This window comes from Pongo abelii, chromosome 4, assembly GCF_028885655.2.
Source record: "Pongo abelii isolate AG06213 chromosome 4, NHGRI_mPonAbe1-v2.0_pri, whole genome shotgun sequence".
NCBI lineage: Eukaryota > Metazoa > Chordata > Mammalia > Primates > Hominidae > Pongo > Pongo abelii.
Window position 1 is genome coordinate 88,963,806 of NC_071989.2, and position 15,501 is coordinate 88,979,306.

At 39.9% G+C, this 15,501-nt stretch overlaps 1 protein-coding gene across 1 annotated transcript in view; it reads right to left on the reverse strand.

Annotated features, from left to right (window-relative positions):
* The window catches only part of ACOT12 (acyl-CoA thioesterase 12), a 65,049-nt gene that overhangs the window by 36,408 nt on the left and 13,140 nt on the right, over nucleotides 1–15,501 (reverse strand). Inside the window, exon 3 of the mRNA XM_002815707.5 lies at nucleotides 5,431–5,491. Coding sequence (XP_002815753.3) covers nucleotides 5,431–5,491 — 61 coding nt within the window. The remainder of the gene's footprint in view (nucleotides 1–5,430; nucleotides 5,492–15,501) is intronic.

A 15,501-nucleotide genomic window follows, 5' to 3' on the forward strand; every position in this document is an offset into this window, starting at 1 on the left:
TAAAATTCACAATGTTCAGCATCGAGTAAAAAATATTAGATGCAAGAAAATTATTAGGTGAAAGGTAATATAAATAAAACAACAGATAACAGAAATGATGGAATAACAACAAACGATATTAAAACAACAATTAAATAGAAGCACCATGAACTCAGAGATTTGGAACAGGAGTCAGCAACATCTTCTTAAAGGGTAAGGCCAGATAGTAAATATTTTAGGTTTTGTGGTCACATGGACTCCATTGCCACTGCTCAACTCTGTCAATGTACTGTGATAGCAATGCAGACAAAACATAAGTGAGTGGTACAGCTGTGCTCCAAAAATTTTTTATTCATAAAACAGATTTATAGGCCATAGTTTGCTGACTCCTAATATAGAGAAAAAGATGAAAATAATGAGGAAAGAATGGAAAATATAAAAAAATCAAAGTGGGACTTTCTAAGATAAAAAAATACAACATCTGAAATAAAAAACAAACCAGATAAGATTAACAGCAGTTTAGTTAATGCAGGGGAAAAAGTCAGTGAAGCTGAAGATGACAAAAGAAGCTACACAGAATGTAGCATGAAGAGAAAGGAAGACTGAAAGAAAAAAAAACGAACAGTATCAGTGACCTGTGGAACACTAACAAGAAGTCTAAAACTCTGAAGTCCAAAAGGAGAGAGAGCACAAAAGATAGGAAAAAAAGTTTGAAGATATAACAGCTGAAAAAATCCACATTTCTTAGAAAATATAAATCCATAGATCCAGTAGCTCTAAAAACCCAAGCCATATCATAATTTACATAAGTCTGCTGCCAGGCTAGAATTCTATACCTACTGAATATGAACATCTTTTAAATATGAAGATGAAACAAACACATTTTTACATGAACAAAAGCTGAAAAAAGAAATGCTAAAGGAATATCTTCAGACAGAAGGAAAATGACACTAGGGAGAAATCTGGAGATACATAATACAAAAAAGAATAAAGAACACCAGAAATGGCAAATATGTGGGTATATATATAAAATACTTCTTTTCATTTCTATTCTTTTTAAAAGATGATTGACTGTTTAAAACATAAATAATAACTATGTATTGTAGGGTTTACCTCCTACATATGTGCATGTAAAAGGCATGACAATAACAGCATAAAGGCTGGGACATGGGAAGAGAAGTGTGTATACTCTTATAAGGTTATTACACTATACTCAAAGGGATATTATATTATTTGAAGGTAGTCTCAGATAAGTTAAGTAGTCATATTTCAAACCTGAGAAAAACACTAAAACCAAAACAAATATGTATAGTTAAAACACCAACAGTGGAGATAAAATGGATTACTAAAAATTACTCTGCTCTAAAAAATGCAGGAAAAGATGGGGACAGGAAGAAACAAAGAATGGATGGAAGAAATAGAAGACAAACAGCCAGATGATAGATTTCAACTCTACCATATAGATAATCAAATGTAAATAGTTTAAATACTCCAGGTAGAAGGCAGAGATTGTTAGAATAAATAAAAAAATAGCATCCAAATATATTCTGTTTATAAGAAACCCACTTACATATACAAAAAGACAGGTTAAAAGAAAAATGATGGGGAAAAAAACACTAAACCTAAGAAAGCTTGTCTGGCTAAATTAATATCAGACAAAGTAGATTTCAAAACAAAAACCAGAGATAAAAAGGTAAACTTCATAATGATAAAAGGGTCGCAACATCAGGAAGAGTTAAGAATCCTGGCAGGGCACGGTGGCTCACGCCTGTAATCCCAGCACTTTGGGAGGCCAAGGTGAATGGATCACCTAAGGTCAGGAGTTCAAGATCAGCCTGGCCAACACGGTGAAACCCCGTCTCTAGTAAAAATACAAAAATTAGCTAGGTGTGGTGGTGCACACGTGTAATCCCAGCTATTTGAGAGGCTGAGGCAAGAGAATCGCTTGAACCAAGGAGGTGGAGCTTGCAGGAAGCCGAGATTGCACCACCGCACTACAGCCTGGGAGACAGTTCAAGACTCCATCTCAAAAAATAATAATAACAATAATACAGAAGACTTGAACAATGCTGTGAACCAAGTTAGGCTAACTGACATCTGCAGAATACTTCATTGACTATAAGCAACACATTCTTTTCAAGCACATACAGAACATTCACCAAAATAGTCCATATTTTGGGTGATTAAAAAAGTCTAAATAAATTTAAAATAATTGAAATTATACAAATTATGTTCTCTCTCTGCAAAGTAATTAAATTATAAATGAAAAACGTAGATATATCTGGAAAAATCGTCAGAGATTTGGAAATTAAACAACACACATCTAGACTAGAGGTCAGGGAAGAATTTACAAGAAAAAAAGGACATATTTTGATGCAGGTAAAGCAATATATTGAAGAAAATTTTATGATCTTAAATACTTATATTTGAAAAAAAGAAAAGTTTAATCAATTTCCCAAGATTCTACCTTAAGACACTAGAAAAAGAAAGGCAAATTAAACCCAAAATAAATAGAATGAGAATAATATAATAACCAATAGCAGAAATCAAATATATTATGCTAAGTAAAATAAACTAGACACAAAAGATTACATATACTATATCATTCCATTTATACAAAATACAGTAAAGGGCAAAAAAAAAAAAAAGGGTACTGACCTGAAGTAAATGAGTGGTTGTCACAAGCTGGGGTCTGAGGGAGCTGATTGCAAAGGGGCATAAGGGGGCTTCGTGTAGTGGTGGTGATCCAACTATATAACTTTGTCAAAGCTCAGCAAAATGTATAATTAAAATGGGAGAATTTTAATGTTGTAAATTATATCTCAATAAAACTGATTTTTAAAGACATATTCTAAGGACAAAAAAAAAAAAAGCTCACCCTCATATAATGTGCTCTTAGTGCAAAGGAGACAATATCATCTATTAATAGTAATGCATCACACACCTTCCAGAGGGGGGAAGAGAGAAGAGACTGATCAATAGAGTCTGAGAATCCCCTGGAAGTGGGTTTGGCACAGAGCAGAGTTCCTGCTTGCTCTGGATTCAGGGAGAAGTCAGTCACTTATTTCTGCTCAGCAAATTAGCAGAGGGCTGGCCTCAGCTGTGGCAGGAAACTGAAATTGAACAGGATGACGCTAAAGGACATGTCCAGTTTGAAAAAGTAAAAATAAAAATGTTTAGTTGGCATCTAGATTTAGGGAAAAAAATCCAATAAATTTCTACCAGGTGGTAGAAAGTATGACAAAATTTAGAGGCTGCCTGGTCATGATTTGCAGAGGATGAAAGAGAACAAAATTCTGCATGGCGGATCGGGCCTAGAAAGTCAGTGGAGGTTTACCTTCCCTAGCATCAGAAATCTGTGGTTTCAAACTCACTGGGTTTTATTTTTGTTTTCTTAGCTTTTAGATAAGCCTCCTTTAGAAATTCTAGCCTGTCTCAGGGAAGAGAAGGAAAAGGAGAAATGAAAACGAGCTTTTATCTATATTTGGACTGTCTATCAGGAGAATGTGTGGCCCTCAGGAGACAGGCCAAGCCCAGAGGCTCCTGTGTGCAAAGGCTAAGAGCCCCGCAGCTGAATAAACGCGTCCAGAAACACCATTTGCTGACAGAACTTGTTTTCTTCACGAGCATTTCCTTTCTGCTTTCTTCAAGTGCTTTGTATTCAGCTTACTTGGATACTGCTAGAAAGTGAACACATCAGCTAGGCACAGTAGTTCACGCCTCTGGTCGATCCTAGCACTTTGGGAGGCCGAGGTGGACAGATCATGAGGTCAGAAGATTGAGATCATCCTGGCCAACATGGTGAAACCCCATCTCTACCAAAAATACAAAAATTAGTGGTGGCATGTGCCTGTAATCCCAGCTACTTGGGAGGCTGAGGCAGGAGAATCACTTGAACCCGGGAGGTGGAGGTTGCAGTGAGCTGAGATCTTGCCATTGCACTCCAGCCTGGCAACAGAGTGAGACTCTGTCTCAAAAACAAAAACAAAAAACAAAAAACAAAAAGAAAGTGACCACATCAGGGTAAAGCCATCACCAAGGGCATGGTTACTGTCAAAACAGTTGTTATAGTTGAACTGTGTTCCCCCTTCCAAATTCTTATGTCCTAACCCCCAGTACCTTAGAATGTAAATGTGGAAATAGCGCTGCTGCAGATGTAATTAGTTAAGATGAGGCCAGACTGCGGTGGTGCAGGCCCCTAATCCAATAAGACTGATATCTTTATAAAAAGGGGGAATTTGGAAGCAGACACCCACACAAGGAGAACACATGTGAAGATGAAGGCAGAGATCGGGTGATGCAGTGGAAGCCAAGAAATACCAAAGACTACAGACAGCTATGGGAGGATAGGAGAGCAGCATGAACAGATTATCCCTCCAGCCCTCAGAGAAACCATCCTTGCCCATATTTTGATGTAGGACTTCTAGCTCCCAGAACCGTGGGACAATACTTTTCTGTGTTTAGGCCACCCAGTCTGTGGTGCTTTGTTACGGCAGCCCTAGCAAATGAACACAAGCTCTTCCATGTCTTCATGCCCAGAGATCGAAAGGACTGATCCTGAGCAACCTGGAAGGTGTAATATGAGATCCAGCAACTCCTTTCCTGCTAATTTAATCTGAATAGAGATCTCAAGAGCCCCCGAGAATCCAGTATTCACAATGGTAGAGAAAATAAAATCAAGTGGATTCAGAAGAAAAATCTTCTAAATTTACCTTCTTACTAAAGTCCAGTTATCCTGTTTTTCAAAAACTAGTTAATCATGGGACTAGTTTCTATCAGAGGGTGAGGGGATGGAGAACAAATAGAATTAGAATAATAGTAGAGTCAGCATAATTAAATAAAATCCATGCTTTATAAAGAATTAAGACTGTCCTTTTCTCTTGCAGGTTTACTTTCTGTATATCCTTCTATGTAGAAATAGTGTATTGTATCATGTTGAAATGTGTTGGGTTTTTTTTGTTGTTGTTTCTTAAGAGACAAAGTCTTGCTATGTCACCCAGGCTGGAGTGTAGTGGTACAATCATAGCTCATTGTAGCCTCAAACTCCTGGGCTCAAGCAATCCTCCCACTTCCATCTCCTGAGTACCCAGGGCTACAGGCACTTACCACTGTGCTGGCTAATTTTTTTTTTCTTCTTAAAGATTGGGTCTTGCTATGTTGCCTAGGCTGGTACGGAACTCCTGGTCTCAAGTGATCCTCCTGTCTCAGCCTCCCAAAGTGCTGGGATTATAGGTGTGAGCTACCATGCCTGGCCATGTTGAATTTTAGTTGGGAAACAGTGGAAACATCCACTGCTTATTATTTACCTGTGACCTGACTACACATTCCAGAGCCTTCTGAAATAGAGAGTCTCATTAACTCCAAATATTAGTCTAGGCCTCCTGCTCTACCCTTTGTAAACAACGAAGAAATGAGCACCAACAGGCAGACGTTTGAAAAGGTGCCTCTTACCTCCATGCTTGTGCTGAATGCTCTAGTAACTTTTGCTTTGATGGTTATAACTTGTCCAACTCTAGGGAAAAACAAACAAAAAAACCTCAGTAGTTTTAGCACATTTCATTTCAGATCAGACTTAAAGATTACTTAAATGCATGCCATAAAGCAGTTCCACCTTATCATGCTGATAATGTTCATGCATGGGAAATTCAGGTTAATGATAATGGAAAAAGACAACACTTAAAAGGAAAGGCCGACTACTGTAAACCACACTTATGGTGTTAGCGGACCACCAATATTTAAACAGAAAAGAGCCTTTGCAGAGATAGTGTGCGACATGACTCCAAATCTGCAACACATACTGACTATACAGCAGCTGTTTCCCCAAGAGAAGTTAAGGAAAATACACCAGCAAATCTATACAGCTGGCATTTATTTTTGAATGTTAGTTAATGCATAAATGGACAAATATACAAAAGGCAAGCAAGCAAACTGATCAGCTTCAGTAGGTTTGTATGGGCCCTCAATGATGCTAGGTGGTCTACTCACTTCCTATTATTATTGGAACTTCGATCATGTAACCTGAAGTTGTTCCAAAACTTTTGTGTTCAGGCCCTTCAGTCAGCTCTAATTCCTTCCCCTTAGCAGAAGGTAAGAGGTAACCCAATAGAAGCCCCCTGGATTTTTCTTCCTCAACTTCAAAGTTTAACTGCATTTGCACCTTTCTCTTTGCTCTTCTGTTTCAGGGAAAGAGGGATCTCTCGAGACCTAATCTCTTTCTTTACCTGTGCCATTGGTCCCATCCTCCAGTGGCCCTGTCCCCTCCCTCGTTGGCTCTGCCTCATCAGCTCCATTCTCTTTTCTGCCTTCAATCTCTGCCTCTTCCCTGATTCTCCATCAGTCTATGACAATGCTCAAAGCTTCTCCTTTCTAAAATCTTTCTCTCAAACCTATTCTATCTCAAGTTGTTTTTCTTTTCTTCAATTCAAACTTCCTAAAAACATCATTTATTTTTCTGACTTATACATTTCACTAATGTTTATGAGTTAATTGGCATTTTACTGAAAGTCCTGGCATTAAGCCAGGTCTAAGGATACAGTGATGAATAAGACAAAATTACTGACTTCAAGGAGACCAATCTTTCCTTGGGATGCTGGGATGTAAACAGATAAAGTCCAAAAGATTACCAAGGAATTATTGATAATTCATTAACAATAAAAAATCCCTGTCATTAATTAAATGAAATTTAATGTTTCTCAGTGTGGCCACACTAATAACAATGACTACTCTTTATTGCATGTTGTGTGTAAATCAGGCACCATGGGATTTGCTGGCAAGATGGCCAAATAGGAGCAGCTCCAGTCTGCAGCTATCAGCGAGATTGATGCAGAAGGGGGGTGATTTCTGCATTTCCAACTGAGGTACCCGGTTCATCTCATTGAGACTGGTTGGACAGTGGGTGCAGCCCATGGAGGGTGAGCCAAAGCAGGGTGGGTCATCACCCTACCAGGGAAGTGCAAGGGGTTGGGGGATTTCCCTCCCCTAGCCAAGGGAAGCCACAAAGGACTGTGCTGTGAGGAACGGTGCACTCTGGCCCAGATACTGAGCTTTTCCCATGGTCTTTGCAACCCTCAGACCAGGAGATTCTCTCCGGTGCCTAGGCCATCAGGACCCTGGGTTTCAAGCACAAAACTGGGTGGCCATTTGGGGAGACACCGAGCTAGCTGCAGGAGTGTTTTTTTCATACCCCAGTGGTACCTGGAACACCAGTGAGACAAAACCATTCATTCCCCTGGAAAGGGGGCTGAAGCCAGGGAGCTGAGTGGACTGGCTTGGCGGGTCCCACGCTCACGGAGCCCAGCAAGCCAAGATCCACTGGCTTGAAATTCTCGCTGCCAGCACAGCAGTCTGAGATCAAACTAGGATGCTCAAGCTTGGTGAGGGGAGGGGCATCCACTATTGCTGAGGCTTGAGTAGGCAGTTTTACCCTTACAGTGTAAACAAAGCTACCGGGAAGTTCGAAGTGAGCAGAGCCCACCACAGCTCAGCAAGGCGGCTCTGGCCAGACTGCCTCTCTAGATTCCTCCTCTCTGGGCAGGGCATCTCTGAAAAAAAGGCAGCATCTCCCTGGGACAGAGCACATGGGGGAAGGGGTGGCTGTGGGCGCAGCTTCAGCAGACTTAAGTGTCCCTGCCTGATGGCTCTGAAGAGAGCAGCGGATCTCCCAGCACAGCGTCCGAGCTCTGATAAGGGACTACACTGCCTCCTGAAGTGGGTCCAAGATCCCCGTGTATCCTGACTAGGAGACACCTCCCAGTAGGGGCCAACAGACACCTCATACAGGAGAGCTCTGGCTGGCATCTGGCAGGTGCCCCTACGGGACAAAGCTTCCAGAGGAAGGAACAGGAAGGAATCTTTGCTGTTCTGCAGCCTCTGCTGGGAATACCCAGGCAAACAGGGTCTGGAGTGGGCCTCCAGCAAACTCCAGCAGACCTGCAGCAGACGGGCCTGTTAGAAGGAAAACTAACAAACAGAAAGGAATAGCATCAACATCAACAAAAAGGACATCCACTCAGAGACCTCATCTGAAGGTCACCAGCATCAAAGACCAAAGGTAGAGAAATCCATGAAGATGGGGAGAAAACAGCACAAAAAGTCTGAAAATTCCAAAAACCAGAATGCCTCTTCTCCTTCAAAGGATCACAGCTCCTTGCCAGGAAGGGAAAAAAACTGGATGGAGAATGAGTTTGATGAATTGACAGAAGTAGGCTTCAGAAGGTGGGTAATAACAAACTCCTCCAAGCTGAAGGAGCATGTTCTAACCCAATGAAAGGAAGCTAAGAACCTTGAGAAAAGGTTAGAGGAATTGCTAACTAGAATAACCAGTTTAGAGAGGAACATAAATGACCTGATGGAGCTGAAAAAACACACCACGAGAACTTCGTGAAGCATAAACAAGTATCAATAGCTGAATCAATCAGGCAGAAGAAAGGATATCAGAGATTGAAGATCAACTTAATGAAATAAAGTGAGAAGACAAGATAAGAGAAGAAAGAATGAAAATAAACAAACAAAGCCTCCAAGAAATATAGTACTATGTGAAAAGACCAAATCTACGTTGGATTGGTATACCTGAAAGTGATGGGGAGAATGGAACCAAGTCGGAAAACACTCTTCAGGATATTATTCAGGAGAACTTCCCCAACCTAGCAAGACAGGCCAACACTCAAATTCAGGAAATACAGAGAACACCACAAAGGTACTCCTTGAGAAGAGCAACCCTAAGACACATAATTGTCAGATTCACCAAGGTTGAAATGAAGGAAAAAATGTTAAGGACAGCCAGAGAGAAAGGTCAGGTTACCCACAAAGGGAAGCCCATCAGACTAACAGCGGATCTCTCTGCAGAAACCCTACAAGCCAGAAGAGAGTGGGGGCCAATATTCAACATTCTTAAAGAAAAGAATTTTCAACACAGAATTTCATATCCAGCCAAACTAAGCTTCATAAGCGAAGGAGAAATAAAATCCTTTACAGGCAAGCAAATGCTGACAGACATTGTCACCACCAGGGCTGCCTTACAAGAGCTCCTGAAGGAAGCACCAAACATGGAAAGGAACAATCAGTAACAGCCACTCCAAAAACATATCAAATTGTAAAGACCATTGACACTATGAGGAAACTGCATCAACTAACAGACAAAAGAACCAGCTAGCATCATAATGACAGGATCAAATTCACACATAACAATATTAACCTTAAATGTAAACAGGCTAAATGCCCCAATTAAAAGACACAGACTGGCAAATTGGATAAAGAGTCAAGACTCATCAGTGTGCTGTATTCAGGAGACCCATCTCCCATGCTGCTGTATTCAGGAGACCCATCTCCCGTGCAAAGACATACATAGGCTCAAAATAAAGGGATGGAGGAATATTTACCAAGCAAATGGAAAGAAAAAAAAAAAAGCAGGGGTTGCATCCTAGTTTCTGATAAAACAGACTTTAAACCAACAAAGATCAAAAGAGACAAAGAAGGACATTACATATTGGTAAAGGGATCAATTCAACAAGAAGAGTAACTATCCTAAATATATATACACCCAATACAGGAGCACCCAGATTCATAGAGAAAGTTCTTAGAGACCTACAAAGAGACTTAGACTCCCACACAATAATAGTGGGAGACTTTAACACTCCACTGTCAATATTAGACAGATCAATGAGACAGAAAATTAACAAGGATATTCGGAACTTGAACTCAGCTCTGGACCAAGCAGATTTAATCAACACCTACAAAACTCTCCACCCCAAATCAACAGAATATACATTCTTCTCAGCACCACATAGCACTTATTCTAAAATCAACCACATAATTGGAGGTAAAACACTCCTCAGCAAATGCAAAAGAACGGAAATCATAACAAACAGTCTCTCAGACCACAGTGCAATCAAATTAGAACTCAGGATTAAGAAACTCACTCAAAACCACACAACTACATGGAAACTGAACAACCTGCTCCTGAATGACTACTGGGTAAATAACGAAATGAAGGCAGAAATAAATAAGTTCTTTGAAACCAATGAGAACAAAGACACAATGTACCAGAATCTCTGGGACACATTTAAAGCAGTGTGTAGAGAGAAATTTATAGCACTAAATGCCCACAAGAGAAAGCAGGAAAGATCCAAAATGAACACCCTAACATCACAATTAAAAGAACGAGAGAAGCAAGAGCAAAAAAATTCAAAAGCAAGCAGAAGACAATAAATAACTAAGATCAGAGCAGAACTGAAGGAGATAGAGACATGAAAAACCCTTCAAAAAAGTCAATGAATCCAGAAGCTGTTTTTCTGAAAACATCAACAAATAGATAGACCCCTAGCCAGACTAATAAAGAAGAAAAGAGAGAAGAATCAAATAGACACAATAAAAAATGATAAAGAGGATATCATCACTGATCCCATAGAAATACAAACTACTATCAGAGAATACTACAAACACCTCTACGCAAATAAACTAGAAAATCTAGAAGAAATAGATAAATTCCTGGACACATAAACCCTCCCAAGACTAAACCAGGAAGAAGTCAAATCTCTGAATAGACCAATGACAAGTTCTGAAATTGAGGCAGTAATTAATAGCCTACCAACAAAAAAAAGTCCAGGACCAGATGGATTCACAGCCGAATTCTACCAGAGGTACAAAGAGGAGCTGACACCATTCCTTCTGAAACTATTTCAAACAGTAGAAAAAGAGGGACTCCTCCCTAACTCATTCTGTGAGGCCAGCATCATCCTGATACCAAAACCTGGCAGAGACAATAAAAAAAGAAAATTTCAGGGCAATATCCCTGATGAACATTGATGTGAAAATCCTCAATAAAATACTGGCAAACCGAATCCAGCAGCACATCAAAAAGCTTATCCACCACAATCAAGTCGGCTTCATCCCTGGGATGCAAGGCTGGTTCAACATACACAAATCAGTAAACATAATCCATCACACAAACAGAACCAATGACAAAAACCACATAATTATCTCAATAGATGCAGAAAAGGCCTTCAACAAAATTCAACAGCCCATTCATGCTAAAAATTCTCAATAAACTAGATATTGATGGAACATATCTCAAAATAATAAGAGCTGTTTATGACAAACCCACAGCCAATATCATACTGAATGGGGAAAAGCTGGAAGCATTCCCTTTGAAAACTGGCATAAGACAAGGATGCGCTCTCTCACCACTCTTATTCAACATAGTGTTGGAAGTTCTGGCCAGGACAATCTGGAAAAAGAAAGAAAGAAAGGGTATTCAAATAGGAAAAGAGGAAGTCAAATTGTCTCTGTTTGCAAATTACATGATTGTATATTTAGAAAACCCCATCTTCTCAGCCCAAAATCTCCTTAAGCTGATAAGCAACTTCAGCAAAGTCTCAAGATACAAAATCAATGTGCAAAAATCACGAGCATTCTTATACACCAATAACAGACAAACAGCCAAATCATCAGTGAACTCCCATTCACAATTGCTTCAAAGAGAATAAAATACCTAGGGATACAACTAACAAGGGATGTGAAGGACCTCTTCAAGGAGAACGACAAACCACTGCTCAAGGAAATAAGAGAGGACACAAACAAATGGGAAAATATTCCATGCTCATGGATAGGAAGAATCGGTATCATGAAAATGGCCATACTGCCCAAAGTAATTTATAGATTCAATGCTATCCCCAGCAAGCTACCATTGACTTTCTTCACAAAATTGGATAAACTACTTTAAATTTTATATGGAACCAAAAAAGAGCCTGAATAGCCAAGACAATCCTAAGCAAAAAGAACAAAGCTGGAGGCATCATGCTACTTGACTTCAAACTATGCTACAAGGCTACAGTTACCAAAACATCATGGTACTTTTACCAAAACAGATATATAGACAAATGGAACAGAACAGAGGCTTCAGAAATAACACCATACATCTACAACCATCTGATCTTTGACTAACCTGACAAAAACAAGCAATGGAGAAAGGATTCTCTATTTAATAAATGGTGTTAGGAAAACTGGCTAGCCATATGCAGAAAACTGAAATTGGATCCCTTCCTTACACCTTATACAAAAATTAACTCAAGATGGATTAAAGACTTAAACATAAGACCTAAAACCATAAAAATCCTAGAAAAAAACCTAGGCAATACCATTCAGGACATAGGCGTGGGCAAAGACTTCATGACTAAAACACCAAAAGCTATGGCAACAAAAGCCAAAATAGACAAATGGGATCTAATTAAGCTAAAGAGCTTCTGCCAAGCAAAAGAAACTATCATCAGACTGAACAGGCAACCTACAGAATGGGAGAAAATTTCCACAATCTATCCATCTGACAAAGGGCTAATATCCAGAATCTACAAAGAACTTAAACAAATTTACAAGAAAAAAATAACCCCATCAAAAAGTGAGCGAAGGATATGAACAGATACTTCTCAAAAGAAGATATTTATGCTGCCAAGAAACATAAGAAAAAAAGCTCATCATCACTGGTTATTAGAGAAATGCAAATCAAAACCACAATGAGATTCCATCTCACACCAGTTACAATGACAATCATTAAAAAGTCAGGAAACAACAGATGCTGGACAGTGTGGGGAAATAACGCTTTTACATTGTTGGTGGGAGTGTAAATTAGTTCAACCATTGTAGAAGACAATGTGGCAATTCCTCAAGGATCTAGAACAAGAAATACCATTTGACCCAGCAATCTCATTACTGGGTATATACCCAAAGGATTATAAATCATTCTACTATAAAGACACATGCACACGTGTGTTTATTGTGGCACTGTTCACAATAACAAAGACTTGGAACCAACCCAAATGCCCATCAATGATAGACTGGATAAAGAAAATGTGGCACACATACACCATGGAATACTATGCAGCCATAAAAAAGGATGAGTTCATGTCTTTTGCAGGGACATGGATGAACCTGGAAACCATCATTCTCAGCAAACTAACACAAGAACAGAAAACCAAGCACGGCATGTTCTCACTCGTAAGTTGGAGTTGAACAATGAGAACACATGGACAAAGGGAGGGGAACATCACACACCGGGGTCTGTCAGGGGGTGGGGGGCTAGGGGAGGGATAGTATTAGGAGAAATACCTAATGTTGATAATGGGTTGATGGGTGCAGCAAACCACCATGGCACGTGTATACCTATGTAACAAACCTGTGCGTTCTGCACATGTACCCCAGAACTTAAAGTATAATAATAATAAAAAAATAAAGCACCATGCTAAATGCTTTGTATCATAATCTAACAACACGTCATTCACTGAGCAGTAACCCCATGAGGTGGACATTATCATTCCCATTTCATTCCCATCAGGACATGGCCTTAGAAGGTGACATAGTGACTGGCAGGATCAGAGTTCAAACCCTGGTCTTATCTGGCTCCAAAGCTTTGACAACATTACCCTACTCAGGCTTCTGGTAAATAATTGCAATTCATACTATTTTAATCATAGTAGAGAGGCTTGTTCAGATATACATATCTCACTCTGTCACCCAGGCTAGAGTGCAGTGGTTCAATCATGGCTCACTGGAGCCTTAAATTCCTGGGGTCAAGCAATCTTCCTGCGTTGGACTCCCAAAGTGCTAGGATACAGCATGAGCCAGTGCATCTGGCCCAGATACATTAAAGACAGTCTACAAGATGAACCAGTTGGTTTTACCTAGAAGAGTGACCGCATCTGGTTAAAGCCTTTGCGCACATATTGTTACTCTACATACCTGTCATAATCTGTAGCATTTTTTGGCAGAAAAACTGGAGGTAAAGAAAGAGTTTAATAATACATACATACGTATATTTATTTAAGCAATTAATTCCTATATTAGAAATCTGAACAAATTTAAATTTCTGGCACAGTTTTATTAACCCTTAATTTTATAAGTTTGAAAACTGATAAAACCTACATAACAACTGCTCTGGAGAGGAATTTGGCAATGTCTAATAAAATGACATATGCATTTACCCTTTGACTCAGCAATGCTATTTCTAGAAATCTATCCCACAAAGGCCAGGCATGGTGGCTCATGCCTGTAATCCCAGCACTTTGGGAGGGTGAGGCAGGTGAATCACCTGAGGTCAGGAGTTCGAGACCAGTCTGGCCAACATGGCAAAGCCCTGTCTCTACTAAAAATTCAAAAATTAGCTGTGTGTGGTGGCACGTGCCTGTAATCTCAGCTACTCGGGAGGCTGAGGCAGGAGAATCGCTTGAACCTGGGAGGCAGAGGTTGCAGTGAGCCGAGATTGCGCCATTGCACTCCAGCCTGGGTGACAGAGTGAGACTCTGTCTTAAAAAAAAAAAGAAAGAAATCTATCCCACAAATATACTGGCAAAAATACAAACATACATCTGCACAAGACTACAAATTGAAATATTATTTGTAATAGCAAAAGACTGGAAACAATATAAATGTTCATCTGTGGAGGGCCAGTTGAATAATGTAGTGCGTCTCCACAATGGAGTACTATGTACATATTAAAAGGAATGATGAATATCTACTTATAGTTATGCCTAGTTTAATGACAGGGATGTGTTCTGAGAAATGCTTCATTAGGTGATTTTGTTGTTGTGGAAATATCATAGAGTGTACCCACACTAATCTAGATGGTGCAGCCTCCTACACACCTAGGCTATACGGTATAGCCTATTGCTCCTAGGCTACAAACCTGTAGAGGATGTTATTGTGCTGAATACTGTAGGCAACCGTAACACAATGGTAAGTATTTGTGTATCCAAACACAGCTAAATGTAGAAAAGATGCAGTAAAAACGCAGTATTAAAATCTTTTTTTTTTTTTTTTTTTTTTTTTTAGAGATGGAGTTTTGCTCTTGTTGCCCAGGCTGGAGTGCAGTGGTGCAATCTCGGCTCACTGCAACCTCCACCTCCCGGGTTCAAGTGATTCTCCTGCCCCAGCCTCCCGAATAGCTGAGATTACAGGCACGTGCCACCACGCCAGGTAATTTTTTGTATTTTTAGTAGAGATGGGGTTTCATCATGTTGCCCAGGGTGGTCTCAAAACTCCTGACCTCAGATGATCCACCCACCTCAGTCTTCCAAAGTGCAGGGATTACAGGAGTGAGCCCCTGCACCTGGCCAGTATTAAAATCTTATGGGACCACTGCCACTGACCAAAATGCTGCTATGCAGCACATGACTGCATATTGGCATGGAGTGATTTTCTAGATAGAAATACTATATACTTTTACAGTGTATACTTTATACACTACATATACTTTTCTCCACCTCATTTTTATTTTAAGTGAAAAAAGTAAGGTGGAGAAAAGTATACATAGTGTGTTGAAATTTATTTTTATTTATTTATTTATTTATTTATTTTGAGACGGAGTCTTGCGCTGTCGCCCAGGCTGGAGTGCAGTGGCGCAATCTCGGCTCACTGCAAGCTCCGCCTCCCAGGTACACGCCATTCTCCTGCCTCAGCCTCCGTAGTAGATGGGACTACAGGCGCCTGCCACCGCGCCTGGCTAATTTTTTTGTATTTTTTTTAGTAGAGACGGGG